Consider the following 16796-nt stretch of genomic DNA (forward strand, 5'->3'; position numbering starts at 1 on the left):
CCATTGCTAGGTATGACGTGGTCCTGATTGGTTGTCACGGAAAAGGAAGGGGAAATAAAAAAATAAATGCACTGTGCGCTCCTACATATGACTGAACAGTAAAATCAACCGGTCATATAACTGCATTAAGAAATGCGTAATCATGAAAATAATTTAGTGTCATGATGACGATACTCAGCAAAATTAAACTGGAACGATCGCTGGGCCGGTCACTAAACCTGTAAATTCTTGTGCTGCAATACATTATGGGAGTTTAGGGTTTGGGGGTTTAAATGTTGCTATTGTGGTTCATGTCAGTTTAAAAATGTTGTTAGCGTTGTTGATTTATTGTGTTTTTGTAGTTCAATTGGTTTAGTGAGTTACGTGTCACCATGTTGTCACCATAAGTGAAAAGTGTATCGTGTTTGATGCCGTCCTTTGTGTTGTTTTATTTGAAAAAATAAGAGTGCCTCCTAGCGGCAGAGTGCCAAAAAGACAAAAGTTCTCGCTTATGCTTCATTATTCCACGCAGTTCACAACAAAATGAATTGTTACACACCTTGAAGATTTTTAAACATATCTCATTCACATGCCGATTAGCTACATATTAAACGTGTGCGTGGATGTGTGAGTTTATTAATAAGTTTAATGTAAGTACATAGTATAATTTTAAATACATGCATGACAAGAAAGTGAAAACACTTATTTCCATTGTTGTCCATTTAAAAATCAAGTGACAAAATAGAAGCAATATTAAAATACGTATCAATAATACTGATAATAATAATAAAATAATGATCATATTAATGTGTTAATATGATAACAACCTATACAATTTATAAATACATTAAGAAAGGAAATTAACATAAAATAATTACATAGATCAAGCTGGTTGTGTGTTATTGACACACTGTCATCCTACACACAGACTCTCCTTCCTCTGTCGTCTTTTCTGCCATCTTGTCTGCTTAAGAAACTCTTAGGCTTCTTAAAAGTCCTCCTCACTGCTCTTACCAATTTGGCACCTTAGGAGCTCTCTTAAGGCCTAAGGTGCTTTATGGACAACTTTCATCTTACCAAGGGAAAATTCGAAGAAATGTCTAAGAATTTGAGAAATTCTAAGATTGTTCTTAAAATAATGTCACTAAGAGCTGCTTCGTGCATACGGGCCCTGGAATTAGCAGGTGCAGTTGTTTAAAAGAAAACAAGTAATGCACTCAACTGCCACAGCTTGTCTCCACGCTCGCCACACAAGATTCCATTATTGAAGAAAAAGCATGCTGAAGCTCGTTTAAAAGTTTTCTGCACAACATTTAGACAAGCCTGTGAAATACGGGGAGAATACAGTCTGGACAGATGAGACCATAACTGAACTCTTTGGATACCATACTACGCACCATGTTTGGAGGTCAAATGGCACTGCACATCACCCCAAAAACACCATACCAACAGTGAAGTTTGGAGGTGGGAACATCATGGTGTGGGGCTGTTGTTCAGCATCAGAAGTATTAAATACATTTCAGTAAGCGTGTTCAATACTTTTTCCATGCCATTCCATTTTATGACACCTAACTTCATATCTGTACTTCTTTTGATTTTTTTTTTTTTTTGCATGTGTGGATTACTTGGGTTGTTATCATGTTCTGGTGAAAATTTAATGTTAATAACACCTTTAGAAATATACTTACTGAGAACAATGGTGATATGTTCAATACTTGTTTTACCTGCTGTGTGTTTGTGTGTGTACGTGCTTGAATACATGTAAGAAAACACTTGGTTCTTCACTGAATAGAGCAGGGGTGGCCAAGTTTGGTCCTCGAGAGCCACATTCCTGACACTCTTAGTTGTCTCCCTGCTCCAACACACCTGAATCCAATGAAAGGCTCATTAAAAGTCTGCTAATGAGTCTTTCATTGGATTCGTTGGAGCAGGGAGACAACTAAGAGTGTCAGGAATGTCGCTCTCGAGAACCGAACTTGGCCACCCCTGGAATAGAGAATGACATTAATTTAGTCATATAGTATCATTTACATGCTGCAGCTGTGATTTGTTCTGCAAAAAGCAGATGGTTACACAGAAAAAGGTGTTTATTCAGCTTCGTTTATTTCTGAAAATATGGACTGTCAAACAGTTCATCTGAGTGCTTCGCTTGTATTTCAGTGTATATGTTTCAAAGAGCAGTCTTTGTTCTTTATCGTGCTCCGTGGATAAAAATCAACTTTGTCATTTAACGTAAATGAATACATACAAGAAAATTTGTCCTCTGCATTTAACCCAGCCTGATTACAGTTATACACAATCCAACCACAAGGAGAACTAGTCAGCCACAGTCAGGAGCACCTCGACTAGCTCCAGATGTCGAGCCTCTGCCTTATGCCGCATTCACACTGGAAGCCACACGAGCGATGGCGGCGACAGGTTGCCATGTAATCCCTATGGAATGACGCGTTGTGGCGCCACAAAAGTTCAAGCCACGCAATGTGACACGATGGATGTGAATCAAGCGACGCAAATAAAGCGATTTTCAGCAATTGGCGCGTTTGTGGCGCGATATCATGTTGCATCACGTCGTGCTGCCTTCTTCGCCAAGTTGAAAAATCTGAACTTTTTAGTTTTGTTGCACCACGATGACCAATCATCAGACTTATGTCCCTTTTGTCCTTTATTTATATAACACAATTATGACAGAGTTGGAGAGGAGAGCGATGGGCTGCAGCAGCAGCCAGTTTTTTTTTTCACATGTGCACGCGCGAACAAATCGTCCATGAAGATGTATAATAAAACAAATGGTGACTGGCTTATAACACAATTATGACAGAGTTGGAGAGGAGAGCGAGGAACTGCAGCAGCAGCAGCCAGTTTTTTTCTTTGTTCACATGTGCGTGCAAATGAATTGTCCGTGAAAATAGTTTTATTAACTACACAGATGTATAATAAAACAAATGATGACTGGTTTATAACACAATTATGACAGAGTTGGAGAGGAGCGCAAGGAACTGCAGCGGCAGGCAGTTTTTTTTTCTTTGTTCACATATGCACGCGCGAACGGGAGAGGAGGTCCTCAAACTGGGTCCTGGAGAGGCAGAAGTACCGCTGAAAGCGGCCATCATCCAGACGCAGCTCCTGCAGCAAATGATGAATTTGTGGCGTCCGGTGTGAATGCGCCTCAAGCAGAGTGACACACCCCGGGCAATGATGGCGCGTCCATCGACAAATGAGGGATGCAAATTTGTGGTGTCGCGTGGCGTTCAGTGTGAACGTGGCATTAGTCAGGGGCAGAGAAAGGAGCAGATGCTAATCTGTGCAGACACAGAGAGAACATGCGAACACACACACACACACACACACACAAAAATGTGGCACTGGCAGAACTGAAAGCCAGACCTTTTTTGCTGTGAGAAAACACCATTAACCACGGAGCCACTGTATGGTACTTATGTTATATGACTTCAGAGAAATAATGTGTTAATGATCAAGCCTACATATACTGTACAAGTTAAAACTTTTCAACTGATGCTGCTTAGTTGTGTGACAAAGATGAATTGGATGTTGTTTCATCTTCAAAAAGGAGGACAAACAGACAGCGAGAGATGGATTATTTAAGTGCAGAGAGGTGCCTGTCTTTAAACAGGCAAATGTGAATTTGTGTAATATTTCAGAAAGGAAATAATTTATAACCTCACAAAAACTTAGCTTTTTAAGATGCCGTCAGTGCCAGGGTTTCCTGTTTTAATATAAGGCTGTGCAAATTTTAAAACTCATATATTTCAATGAAGTATATTTTGTCTGTGTCATTACATCATCACCTGTACAACAAATTCAAACAGGTGCAATTAATACAGGTAATGAGTGCAGAAAACTAACAGGTCTATGACAGCCAGAATTCTTGCTGGTTGGTAGGTGATCATATACTTCCATGCAAAAAAATGCTAATTTATTATTTAAAAATCATATATGTACAATGTGATTTTCTGGATTTTCTTTTTTTTTTTTTTTTTAGATTGTGGGTCTCACAATTGAAATGTACGAATGATAAAAATTACAGAGCTCTCCATTCTTTGTAGGTGGGAAAACTTGCAAACTCGATAGTGGATCAAATACTTATTTGCCTCAGTGTAGATGTAACATCTCATCATAATTGTTCAGATGCCCTGCGGGCAATGACACGCAGTGTTTTCGAATAGGCTGCGCAATGTTCACGAGTAGTTCACAAAATTAATGTGTGCCACTCAAACTTTTGTTTGCGCGCTCGCACGCAGCCGTGGACAGTTTATAACAGTTTTCAAGGAGTTTATTCATTGGCACACAATATTGAGTGCCAGCGCCAGGATCAAAGTCATACAAGTTTCAAGGTTTCATTAAAAAAATCTCCTTTAACAGTGGAATATCCGGATAAAATGCTGAAACCGACTTCTTCTGAAACGTCTCTGTTCTCTCACGACGTCCTGGATCAATAGAGCCTGAAATGTGGAGGTTTTCAGCTTGAAACAGGCTGACGACGGCGGCTGAGAGCGCTGAGCGACGTCTTGCACCGTGGGAAGTCCTTAAAGCGACAGAATCACCTCAAAATCTCTCATCAGCCGTTAAAATTTTCACTGAAAACCAGCTTAATTTTTCGAACCATGTCCACTTCGATGTGTCTCACAGGTTTAGAAAAAATTTTGATCAAACAAAGCGCCAGTCTCTCAACAACTTCTCAGACAAAGGAATTCCGACGAGGGGCTGGACGACTCCTCCCACAAGGAGTGCTCACAGGCGAATGACGTCACCGACAGGCATGGAAAAACTCACGCATGCGCACGAGGGTTCAAGCATGTCTGATGTAAAAACATATGAATGAAATCCATATAGTTTTTGAAAAAAATAAAAAGGACCTATACTTTACGGACAGACCTCGTATATATATATATATATATATATATATATATATATATAATTTTACAACACTGTCAGTGGATCACTTAATGTAAAAACTGTCATCACTAGTTGAGAAGGAGAGTGAATGTGTAACATCTTCCATATGAGCGCACATCTTTAAACTGTTTCAGAAGCAATGTCATTCCATATGCTGCATTTAATGATACACGCTGTGGGTCATAAATTACTGGCTTGAAGGTCTCATCCAGCCTCCAGGTCAACAGTTTGTAACCCCTGAATTAAAGTTAAAGCCTGCATTGCATGCTAATGTTGCTGACTGGGACAACCAGAACACCTCCAAGGTGACCGACCATGTGATGTCAAATTACAATTTAATTTGTTGCAGAAAAGAAGAATGCATCAAAAAGCTTATTTTTAAATTGTCATGGTACTACAGGGTAAACCAGAATGTTTTTCCCCATCATCTAAATTAGCATTTATTCATTCCCATGGCGCTATTAGCCTTCATCACTGAGTGCTTTCATATAACCTTCTCAGTATAACAACAAATAATATGAACAGGGAAAATAGAGCAGCAGGTTTTATCATACAAAATCGGCAATACTCAGTGCAGTGTCCCAAGGCTGAGATAAAAGACAGAGAATTGGCACTACTTTTGTTGTCCTTTAATAGATCTCAGTGGTAACACAGAAAGATAGCCTTTAAATGTGAGTTCCAAGGTTCTGAGATACCTTTCTGCAGACCTTCTCTTAACGTGAGCTTTCTCTGTGGCACACACTGCTGGCATTTCTTTCTAATGAACAAGACAAATGTCAACAAACATCAGCTATATGTGCGGGCTAACAGTATCACAAAATAAACAAAGAGACCTTTATATGCTAAGCTAATACTGTTTGTACTTTGCAGTTAAAATATTTGCAGTGTGGACAAGCAGCCAAAGCCCCCCCTGCATCTGTCCATCAGAAAGCTTCAAGAGTCTGTGTATTTACTCCAGTGGTTGCTTAAATTCACTCTACATTTTCAGTCTTAGCTCTCTTTGTTACCTGCCACCTGGCCCATGTTTATGCTGAGATCAGAGGTTCCACTGCACTAACGCTTTAGCCGTGACTTCCATGCACACTGTTCAAGAGATATGTGCTTCATGTTGACACAATAAAGCACCGTGCTCACAGACACTGTCCTGCTTTTGGCTTTCAGAGGAAGATCATCCAATTCTGGTCAACCCAACTTACAATTTCACACATATACTGCGTATATACTGGACAAACCCTTGATGACATCACTCATAGGTATACTAAAGGTCAAAAGGGGCAGTCAAATATTGTTTCCATCTTGGCAAAGCCTGATTTTGTGTAACTCCCGTCCAACCCATAAAAGGTTAAAGAGGTGAAGTGTGGGTAAGACCAGCTGCATTCGCCCTATTGACGTTTCAAATCCTGCAAAACCTCGGAGAGGTCGCCATGCTGCAAGATCTCAGTAGCACTGAGAACTGCATTGAGACACTCTGATCGGGCTGCACTTTAACCGCTGCAAACGGACAACACCATTAACATCGCAACATAAAACTATTTTTATATTGTGCCTAAAATTCTCATGAATATATTCTCTGGGTTTATAGATGTTATTGCGTTTATTTTATGTAAACATGCGAGAATCACAGGTTGTCTCTTCCGTTATTTTCAATGGGAGCTGCTGTGAGCTACAATCGCTTCCTGATCATGTCGTTCTGGAGGAAAGTGAAGTTTGCTCTTTAACGTCTTGATTATTGTTCTTTACAACACTGTTTGTCCTCTTTGTTCCAGACTAATATATATAATATGTATGAAATTCGGTTTGCATTCAATAAATTCCACACAGATTAAACGTAACAGACATGGATTATTCATTATAATTGTTTTAGCAAGTTTTCAGTACATTTTGTAGTATAATATTCATTTACAATTGTCATCATGTGGATTCTCTATGTTGTTTGACTGCAGCGACTCTCTGGCGTGCGAGGGATAATGGGATACGTCAGTAGGGCGAATGGAGTGTGAAAATGCACCCATCTCTGAGTTACTACACAAGCTAAATCTAGCAGGTCATTCTAAGTTCAGATGTTATCTTAATGCATAGTGTTGAGGACTAAGCAATGGCTTTCACACCTGTTAGCTTTCGTGTGGGTATTAAAATCTATTACCGGAATACAGCCTCAGTAACTGTGAAGTAACAGTGGAGATAATGGCAACAAGCACTCAATACCTTAGCGCTAACAGACAAACTACTACATAACCCTAAAATTCTACCCAACTGAAATACAATTAACTACACTCCAAGTCATACTATCTAAGATAGTTGTTATAAAATGCTTAGAAATTACATTACATTACATTTCAACAGCAGCTAGCAGCCACTGCTAGCATGCTCTGCTAGTGGGGACCTCAACCTGCTGGCACACACTAGCTGTCACTCTTAAACAAACCCCTAATTATTCCTGACTTTGCAGCTTAAAATAGTTTCATTTGATGAATTATATAAAAATTCAACCTCTAACTTTTTATGAACAGGAAATGTGGTGACAGTAACTCAAACCATTTTTTATTTCTGCTGTAAATTTGGGAATTTTTACATTGGATTTTGTGGAGTGTTTCGCAACATCCCATAATACCCTGTGCACACAATAGTTGTGGTGCGGCAGACAATTTTTTGTTGTTGTTTCTGTTGACGATGTTGTTTGTTTGCTTTTGGTGGAATGATGGAGGAGAAAAAAAACAATATTAGAAAATGTCAAAAAAAAAAAAACGCTTTGGAGGTGTCGTTTGTTCTTTGTATTTGCAGTACAGCAATTCACAAATGAAATGTTCGGCACAAGTTAAAATGATAATGTTCTTCAGATTTCCCAACAATGAGCACCACAACAAAGCAGGAATGAGGGAAATGAGACACCTTGGATTCTCAAAAAGCATCCATGGATCTGCAGTGAACACTTTAACGGTATGTTTATGTTTTTTTTTTTACGTTTTTTTTCTCTTGTATTTTCCAAAATAATAAAAAAAGAAATTTAAATGAAGCAAGCGATTGCTGTTTCTGTGGTAGAGATGGCAGACACATATGTCTCATTCAACACGAAATCAAACCAGGTTAAAAACGCTCAACAAAAAAAATTACCTAACTGTGCATGAAACTGGAAGAGTAACATTAATTATTACTAGATAAGAAAGGAGCAGTAATACCACTAACTATAATGTTGCTAACAAGAAAAAAAATAAGTGAACGCTACCTGTACCTCTTTTGTCCACCAGCTTAGTTTTTCCACTGGAGCATAAACAGACTAACGCTAGATACTCAGATTTGGCAGTAAATAGTAGAATTTTTAGGCTCAGTCAGTCCCTCTCTTTGGGAATCATAGAATGTCCCCTCCACAGGTAGAAATACCACAATCCTGCATTAGAAGCATTTTCAAGTCCTTAAATCCCACACGAAGCAAGCGTTCGAAGCTTTTTCCACTCAACCTTCCGGCCATGACCGATCGCATGTGCAGGGTATTGTGGGAAGTTGTTAATTTAATGACGGAGACTGTCTTGCTTCTTGACCTTGCCTCAAGCGGTCATTCAAGGAACTAAAACATTTTGCACTTCCACATTGGCCTCATTTTTCAGCACCAGACATTGGGCCTTGATCAAACTGCAAGGTCACTTAGTTTCCTGAAAAGATGCAAAATTACTGAGAAAATCCAACACAAATCTCCTGCCTAATCACTTCTGGCCAGTAACACGTGAAGAAGCAAAAACAAACACGACGTATAATGAAGCAGGCTGAGCACAAAACCCAAAATAATTAGCCAATTAAAGGTGTGGAGGCAGCGTTTGCAAAGTCTCAAGGTCAAACACATTTAAATGCAAATTCAAATGACTGATCAGTGCAGAGGATGTGCAGTTTAATGACCATATAACAATGAAACAATCTGCCTTGGTATATACCATGTAGCTGATCCCTTTGCAGGAATGCGCTGTGCAGTAAATTACCAATGTGCTTAGATGACTTTACAGCACATTTACCCAACATTAACAACTGATTTTTATGTCAAAGCAGCATCAAAAGCAAGTTGCATACAGTTGAGCAGCACTCTGTAATAGATGTCTCATCATCAAGTGCACTAAACACTGCTGTACTTAGTTTTCTGCATCCCACACTTTTGAGGATTGATAGCGAGCTCCAACACATAGCATTTATTGATAAGTGATTTTTCAGCCCAGGCACCATGCACAAACTGCCAGGATAAGACAAAGTGGAGGAAAACTATGTTTGAAATAGTGGGGGTGTAGAAACGCGGCTAATGAAATCGATACTGCTAAAACCAGGCTACACAATTTCTTTGTGTCAAATGGGATGAGGGATTTCTCAAAGCAGACCTGTCAGATATGCAGAAAACGTATTCGGCTGTAAAATGCAGGCAGCCTCGGACGCTCCATTGACACGCAAATCTGAGGCCACAGCTTGGGTTGTTTTTTAACCCCTCCAGGGGCGTAGCCACACAATGCCTCCAACCAACATGAAATAGCAAAAATTGACACATTGTGTACCAAAATTATAGCCACTTCCATTTTTTATTATTTTATAGCTATTCTGTATGTAGCCCAGTCTCACGCTTTTTTTTCTTTGTGATACCGTTACGAAATGTGATACATTTTCATGGCACAGTCAAGTTTAGTTGCCTTTTTTTTACCCCTACTTCTACCTGTATGAGACCCTTAAAATAGCTCTTGAAGGTAGAGGTGGGCGATACCGGGAATTTTGGTATTGATCCGATACCAAGTAAATACAGGCCCACTATCGCCGATACTGATACTGATACTGATACTTTTTCATATTTAAGCTTCATAGATCCAAAAGACCTAGGATAGAATTTCGCCAAACATTGTACGTGACAACAAAATACTTTATTATCACAAAAAATATCACTCAACACAACTTAAAACAAAATCTCCTGAGGTAGAGGGCTGACTCGAGGAGAGCGCTGAGTGGGCGGGCCAGGCTGAGCCTACCTGCATGGCTGTTGGCTGGCGTCGCTGAGCCACGTGACAGTGCAACAACAAAAGACCAGAGGGGGGAGGGTGTGCTGCTCTGTATTGTGTGAGACAGCACAGCGGTGCTCTTACAGATAGAGAGTAGACTTTGATGAATCTGCGTGTGCAGCAGTCAGTGCATGCGGGAGAGAATCTATCGATCTTTTTACATGAGGATCATTCAATATCAATACCAGCGTTGGTATCGATATTAGGATCGATCCGCCCACCTCTACTTGAAGGTATAACCATAATTCCATTTCATTGAACATCATAACCGGGACTGCAAAACCATCTGTGAGCACCGCTAAAAGAAAAGTTAGCTTTGATAACCATTAAACTGCTAACTGAAAAGTTAACTTTTATAACAGTAAACTGATAACTGCTAAAAAAATTTTAGCAGAAGTTACCACTAATTGCTAACTTTTAGCATTGACTCGCACCCTGCTCAGCATGCCAACATCTCTGCTATTTTGGTATTGTGGGACAGCTCACCGGACTACTTTCGCCTGACCCAGTGCTGAATTTGCCAACATGAGAAGATGCTGCTGGATGAGTGTGAGTATTGACTTACAATTATTTAGGTGTAAAAACACATGAGATGCACAAGTTCTTGTGCCAAATATACTCCTTATGTTTTTGTTACCCATGAAAACGCACTGTCATCACAAATACAGCATTGTTTGGGAACTACTTTTTGCGCAGGAATTCATCAAGCACGTCGCGTGTGGGCGTGTACTAATACAGAATATACAAAGACTGTACAGTAGTTCAGCCAAAACAAGAGCGTCCACTTTTAGCTTGCCATAAGCTAAGCCAGTGGCGCTCGAGTTTAAGCGCCGCAGGGGCTACTGGGTAAATTCAGAGGTCATTACAAACATAAAATGAACGCATGAAAAATAAATAAATACAAAATAAAAACCCCAACACTGTCATCATCTTCATCAAAAGCAGTAAATTGCAGTATTAGAAGTCACAGTTTATGTTGTATATTTATAAACCATTTCCTGTACTTGTCCAAAGTCCTTTAGGCGAGTTCCACCAAATAAGATACATGGATGATGGTCAACCCCAGAATTATCCTGAAAGGGTTTCTTTATTGAGGTCAAATGTCAGAATTTAGATTTTTCAGTCGGATATCCGTAAAACCTGTTATACATACGTACGTAGGTGGGTTCTGGAATTGCCCAAGCAATGTCAAATTTGCTAAAGGTCAAGGCAAAGGTCATGTCTGCCTGTCTGTTAGCCTACTCCTCTCAGGTTCATTCGTCGATTTCTGCTTAACTTGCTTAAATGAAGGTTGGCCCCATTATTACCCTTAAAGAATTTGTTTCTGCAAAGGTCAAGGAATTTGACTTTCAACCACAATTGGATTGAATGTGACAGACACTCAGGTGGATGTCACAATTCCTCTGGCTCAGTCAGCCAGAGGTCAATCATTTGGGTGAAGGACAATAGGGTCAAATGTCAGATTGCTGCACCTCTTTCTGCACTCTAAAAAATGAATCCCTGTCTCAATGAGAAAAAGTGATGTAACAATTTTATTATACTTCAACTTAACTAAAGTTATTTCAAGTTAACTTGAAAAGTCTTGTGCATTAACTCTTAACTTTAACTAAACTTTTAAAAATCTATGCAAATTGTTACATAAATTTTCTTGAGACAACGGTTCCTTTTTTAGAGTGTGTCTTCATAACCAAGGGTATGGTTACATGCCTGCTTGGAGTCAGCTTGTCAGTTTGTTTGTTTTTTTTTTATTTCCAAATCCCGAATCTGATGCACATTTTAGAGCTTTGTACTGTATTTAATCCAAAATCTAAGATTTCCCACAATATTTTCATTATTTTACAAAAGCTTTAGGTGCAGCAACTGTGCTTAAAATCTTTACACTGTCTTATAATTCTAAAGAAGCAATTTAGGCCTTAATTTTGCACAGTGGGATATTAAGGATATTTTATATTAAAATACAAAACTTATTTAACTGTAAAGGGCAGAATAAAAAGTAATTTTACACAATACAATCTCTTTAACCGACAGTAATAGAATGACATCAGTTTAGAAGTATTTGTGGAAGTTGTTTTTGATCAAAATGTTAGAACATAGTGCAACAAAATAGACAATTTTGTTAAAGTGCACATCCTTTTAATGTTGCTTATTAAACTTAAATTCAAGATTAAAAAATCTTTTGGGACAAGTTTGTGGACCGGAAAAAGTGGCTCTGACACACTTAATTTACATAACTTCTTGAATATTTAAAATTTTGTACCATTTATTAGTGTTGTAGAAGAAGAAATGATCAGTAATCACATCAAAAACAAGCATGTGCTCGATTGAAATCGACAAACAGCTCCACTCTGTTGAAATGTAATTTTCGCTTTAGTGCCTCTCAGCTGGGAAGAATCTCTAAATGAATTTAAGCCGCACTTCCACACGTGCACACGCACACACTGTCTGCACTCAAGTGTGAATTCCTCAGATTCAATTAGAAGCTAATTTTCAGTCATTATACAACGGCAAACAATATGGAAATGAGCTCACAGGTTGCTGACAGTTCAGTTGACTTTGACCAGAAAGAAGTGTGATGAAGTGTTGCAAAAAATAAAAACTCATTTATTCACATCTACTTTACGAACCAATTATCTGACAGCTGAACAGGGACATCGTAAGTCAATGGTGAGAACCTGATTTTTTTTTTCCTCCCCTCCAGCAGCAGCTTACACTCATCTGTAACTGATCCTCAGGACCTTCTCAGCATTATCCCCTCTGCTGGAAACGGCATAGTTTAGCAAAAACATACACAAGTGGGTGAGGGAGTGAGTTAGTCCATCCAAGGAATCGTAAAATGAACAATAACTCAAAAACAATGAATGCTGTCATTCTGTAACACAAAAGAATGCATTTGCTTCTGCTAAACTTTGATGCAACACATCGATCAAAAGTCCAACATTGATGGATGTCCCATAGACATCTCTGTCAGCAACTGGATGGTTAGTGGACGCTGAATTACTAGTCAGGAACAGCTGTAAGTGAAATCATATTCAGTCTGTCTGCCTCATGAACACACTGTGTATTCATCTCTGCGCTCCACCCAACAAACAATCCAGCAACCTTTAAGAGAAACAAAAAAGTACTTCAACCAGCAAACATGTGAGAAACCATGAGGAGAAACATGAAACACTCGAACCTGCTAACAAGACAGCAATCACAGTGAGAAACACGGAGCACTCCACCCAACAAACAAGTAATGACAGGGACAAACAAGAAGCACTGCACCACAATACTCACCGGCCACTTTATTAGGTACACCTGTTCAATTGCTTGTTAACACAAATAGCTCAGCAAATCACATGGCAGCAGCTCAGTGCATTTAGGCATCTAGACCTGATGAAGATGACTTGCTGAAGTTCAAACTACGATTTTCATGCACAACCATCTCCAGGGTTTACAGAGAATGATCTGAGAAAGAGAAAATATCAAGTGAGCGGCAGTTCTGTGGACGAAACTGCCATGATGGTAAACTGATGGAATGGGTGACTGTGTGATGCTATGTCGATATGAACCAACATCTCTGAGGAATGTTTCCAACACCTGTTGAATCTATGCCATGAAGAATTAAGGCAATTCTGAAAGCAAAAGGGGGTCCAACCCAAAACTAGTAAAGTGTACCTAATAAAGTGGCCGCTGAGTGTAACAATGCAGTGACTGTGATAAGAAACGTGATCCCCATTACGTGGGTAAATATACATCAGAATGTGAAAGCATAAGATGTGGCTGTGGAAAACACCAAAACATTTCATCGATTCTGTAAATTAGTGTTGGCTAACTGAAACAGTATTTCGAAACGTTTCAAAACATTTGAAATTCCTGTGTTTTGAACACATCTTCAAAGGAAGACATGATGAGCTAAATGGAACATGAGTGCATCACCAGCTGTCTAATATTTGCAACCGTTCTGTGTGATTTGCACCCTGTGACGCTGAAACTAAAACGTGGATTAAGTTGAATCACACTGTTTTTGACTCTCCTATAATAAAACCTACAGTCAGCACAGTGTGTGTGCGTGTCTGCATTTTTGCACATGCTGCAGTGAGCTTGTGATCGTTTTGTGAATTTCTACTGGTGAGGGTCTGTGTCATTTGAAAACTTATTGAAACTCCCAAAACACAGCGCTGCTTAATATTAAAGAGCAATGTGAGAAGTTTGCTCAGTATTTCCACAGCAATTTAAAAAAGTCTGAATTCCCTCCAAACTTTGTATAATCACAAATGTGTCATAGCACTTCTGTTTCCCTTTTCCTATCTCTCTAGATTTGCAATTTTGGAATATCTCCCACAGTGCAGGTCGTGTCACGGCATCTATGCCGAAGGGGAAAATAAATAAATAAACATTGTGACGCCAATGCAGCCACTTCTTTCTGCAGCTGCTTGACATGCATTCAGCCTGAACCTGTACCATCACTATGAGTACAACTAGATGATTTTGTTGTTTATTTCAAGTGAGCTGGAAAAGTGCTGACGTGAGCATTTTGAACACGTCCACAGCGTGAATGCACAGTACATATCTCAGCCCTCGAGCTTTTTCCATTTTATTACTCACTTGAAATATTTCACTTGTCTTTTTTTATTATTCCTGTCACCGCCATAAAAACATTATGCACTATACGATCATTTCTGAAGCTTGTGTAAGCATTTCTGTTTGTGGAAAATCTTTCAGAAGACATTCGGAGAGCACAGATGGAGACACGGTGAAATTAAAGGATTCTGCTGTTTATTGACATAAAGGAGTTTGTTTTTCAAGCACAACCAATGCAGTTCCCCCAGTTTGTCCACTGAGGCGTGGTCATTCTTTTCTTGCAGGACAGTACACTCTTGTGTGCTTGGATCATGAAGTGTCTGCCACCAGCTTCTGATATGAAGGACCTACTGTAGCTAATTGAAAACCTGTGCTTTTGTGTTAGCTCCTGTCATCTTCTCCATCCTTCTCTTCATCTGAGGAGCAGCCTGAGTGGATGTCAAGGCTGGCACACTCGACAGCTTCATGGATATGGAGGTAAACCTCTCCATCTCCCCACCGCCTGCTGTCCACCACTGAGATGCAGAATGGGGTGCTGTATTGACCATCACTACAGAGAACCTCTCCGGGATCGGCCCAAATGGTGATCTCCTTGGGCAGACCCAAGTCCTCAAATCTCACGGCGTCTGCTCGATCCTGCAGCTGCACACAGTTCATACTCAGACGCCTGCTGATCTGACTCTTGCTGGGTGCATTGCAGTGCCAGTGGTACTTGTAGTTCTCAAAAACAACAGAGATGAGTGCATCAGCAAAGCGCTTCCCTGGACTCATTATTGAAACAGCCATATATGTCTTTATCAGCTGAGACACAAAGAAGACACCAGCAGCAATCTCCTCCTTCACCATCCGAACATTTTAATGAGCTCTCAAACCAACTAGCCTCACAGCAGTAGGGGAAATCAGGGCATGGTGAATCAGTAGCTATATCTGCAAAACTACATATATATTTGCAGCAGTTATGCTATATTTTTATGCATAAAGACATTCCCCTTATAAATTAGTGTTTTGTTTTTGGATACATTAAGGGTAAAACTAAGTGGCATGTGAAGTCAGTTTTTTCCTATCAAAAGTAAATTTTGTGGATGTCAGTGTCTTTGTATTTATAGAGGAAAGGTGGCCCAAAAAAATTATTAGTTAGAAGACTACCCCGTCCAACTGATGAACATGTGTTATGTCTTCTCCAGACTATCAGCTATTTGATAACATGACTCATGTGTGTCACATGCACGCGAGGCACAGTGAATCAGTCTAGAAAGTGATTTACTAAGCCCCAGTATCAAGTGGATGACAAATATTACTTGTTGAATCTTATACATTTAGTTTTCCATGAATCATTTCTATAAGTTGTGTATATAAACAACTATTTTCATGGATGAACAGAAACTATGACAGCTGTATTCATAATAGGACTTATAAAGGACTTATATCACTATATAAGACACTGACACATTACATAGCTGGTTTACTGGATTATAGTTTGTATATGCATCAGCATATATTTAATAATGTTGAAAAAAATCTTTATAATCATGTGTTTTTTGATTATATTCTGTTGATTCACTGTGGCCGGTGAATTACAGTAGTGAATCAAAAATTTTAAAATTGGTTTTAAACACCTGTAAATTACACTTGGGGAGGCATAAATAACAGTCTTATAAACAATAACTTACTGTATTAAATCCACAATCAAATGATCTACACCTATGCATAATGTGTTTATGCTGCCACAAAACAACATTCCTGATCCACTGTGCCCCGGCTTCCCCTACTATGCTCAGCTTATAAAAAAAAAACACACACACACATATATATATATATATATATATATATATATATATATATATATATATATATATATGAGGTCTGTCCAAAAAGTATCCGACCTTTTTATTTTTTTCAAAAACTATATGGATTTGAATCACGTGTGATTGCATCAGCCAAGCTTGAACCTTCGTGCGCATGCGTGAGTTTTTTCACGCCTGTCGGTTGCGTCATTTGCCTGAGAGCAGGCTTTGAGTGAGCACTGGTCCACCCCCCCTTGTCGGATATTTATTGTCAGGGAAATGTTTGAATGATTTGGAGCTTTGCTGCATCAAATTTTTCCAGAAACTGTGAGAGACAGCCAGGTGGACACCATTCGCTAAATTCAGATGGCTTTCAGGGACGATTTTATGGGGATCACACAGATTGAGGAGTGTTACAGCCGGTTTAAAGATGGCACACAATGGCGGAGGGCGCGCCGCGTTCCGAGCGGCGATCGACAGGCTCAAACAACCAGATCATTTCCAAACTGAACGCTGTGTTGATCCGGGACGTCGTCTG

General features: G+C 39.4%; 2 protein-coding genes across 3 annotated transcripts in view; both read right to left on the reverse strand.

Moving 5' to 3' along the window:
• LOC117508633 (cell adhesion molecule 2-like) overlaps positions 1–16796 on the reverse strand; it is a 717110-nt gene that overhangs the window by 545156 nt on the left and 155158 nt on the right. The window lies entirely within an intron of this gene.
• LOC117509309 (protein BTG4-like) lies at positions 14856–15320 on the reverse strand. Its single transcript, XM_034168973.1, has one exon. The coding sequence runs from the start codon at positions 15318–15320 to the stop codon at positions 14856–14858; it is 465 nt and encodes a 154-aa protein (XP_034024864.1).

This window comes from Thalassophryne amazonica, chromosome 4 (genome assembly GCF_902500255.1).
Source record: "Thalassophryne amazonica chromosome 4, fThaAma1.1, whole genome shotgun sequence".
Lineage (NCBI taxonomy): Eukaryota > Metazoa > Chordata > Actinopteri > Batrachoidiformes > Batrachoididae > Thalassophryne > Thalassophryne amazonica.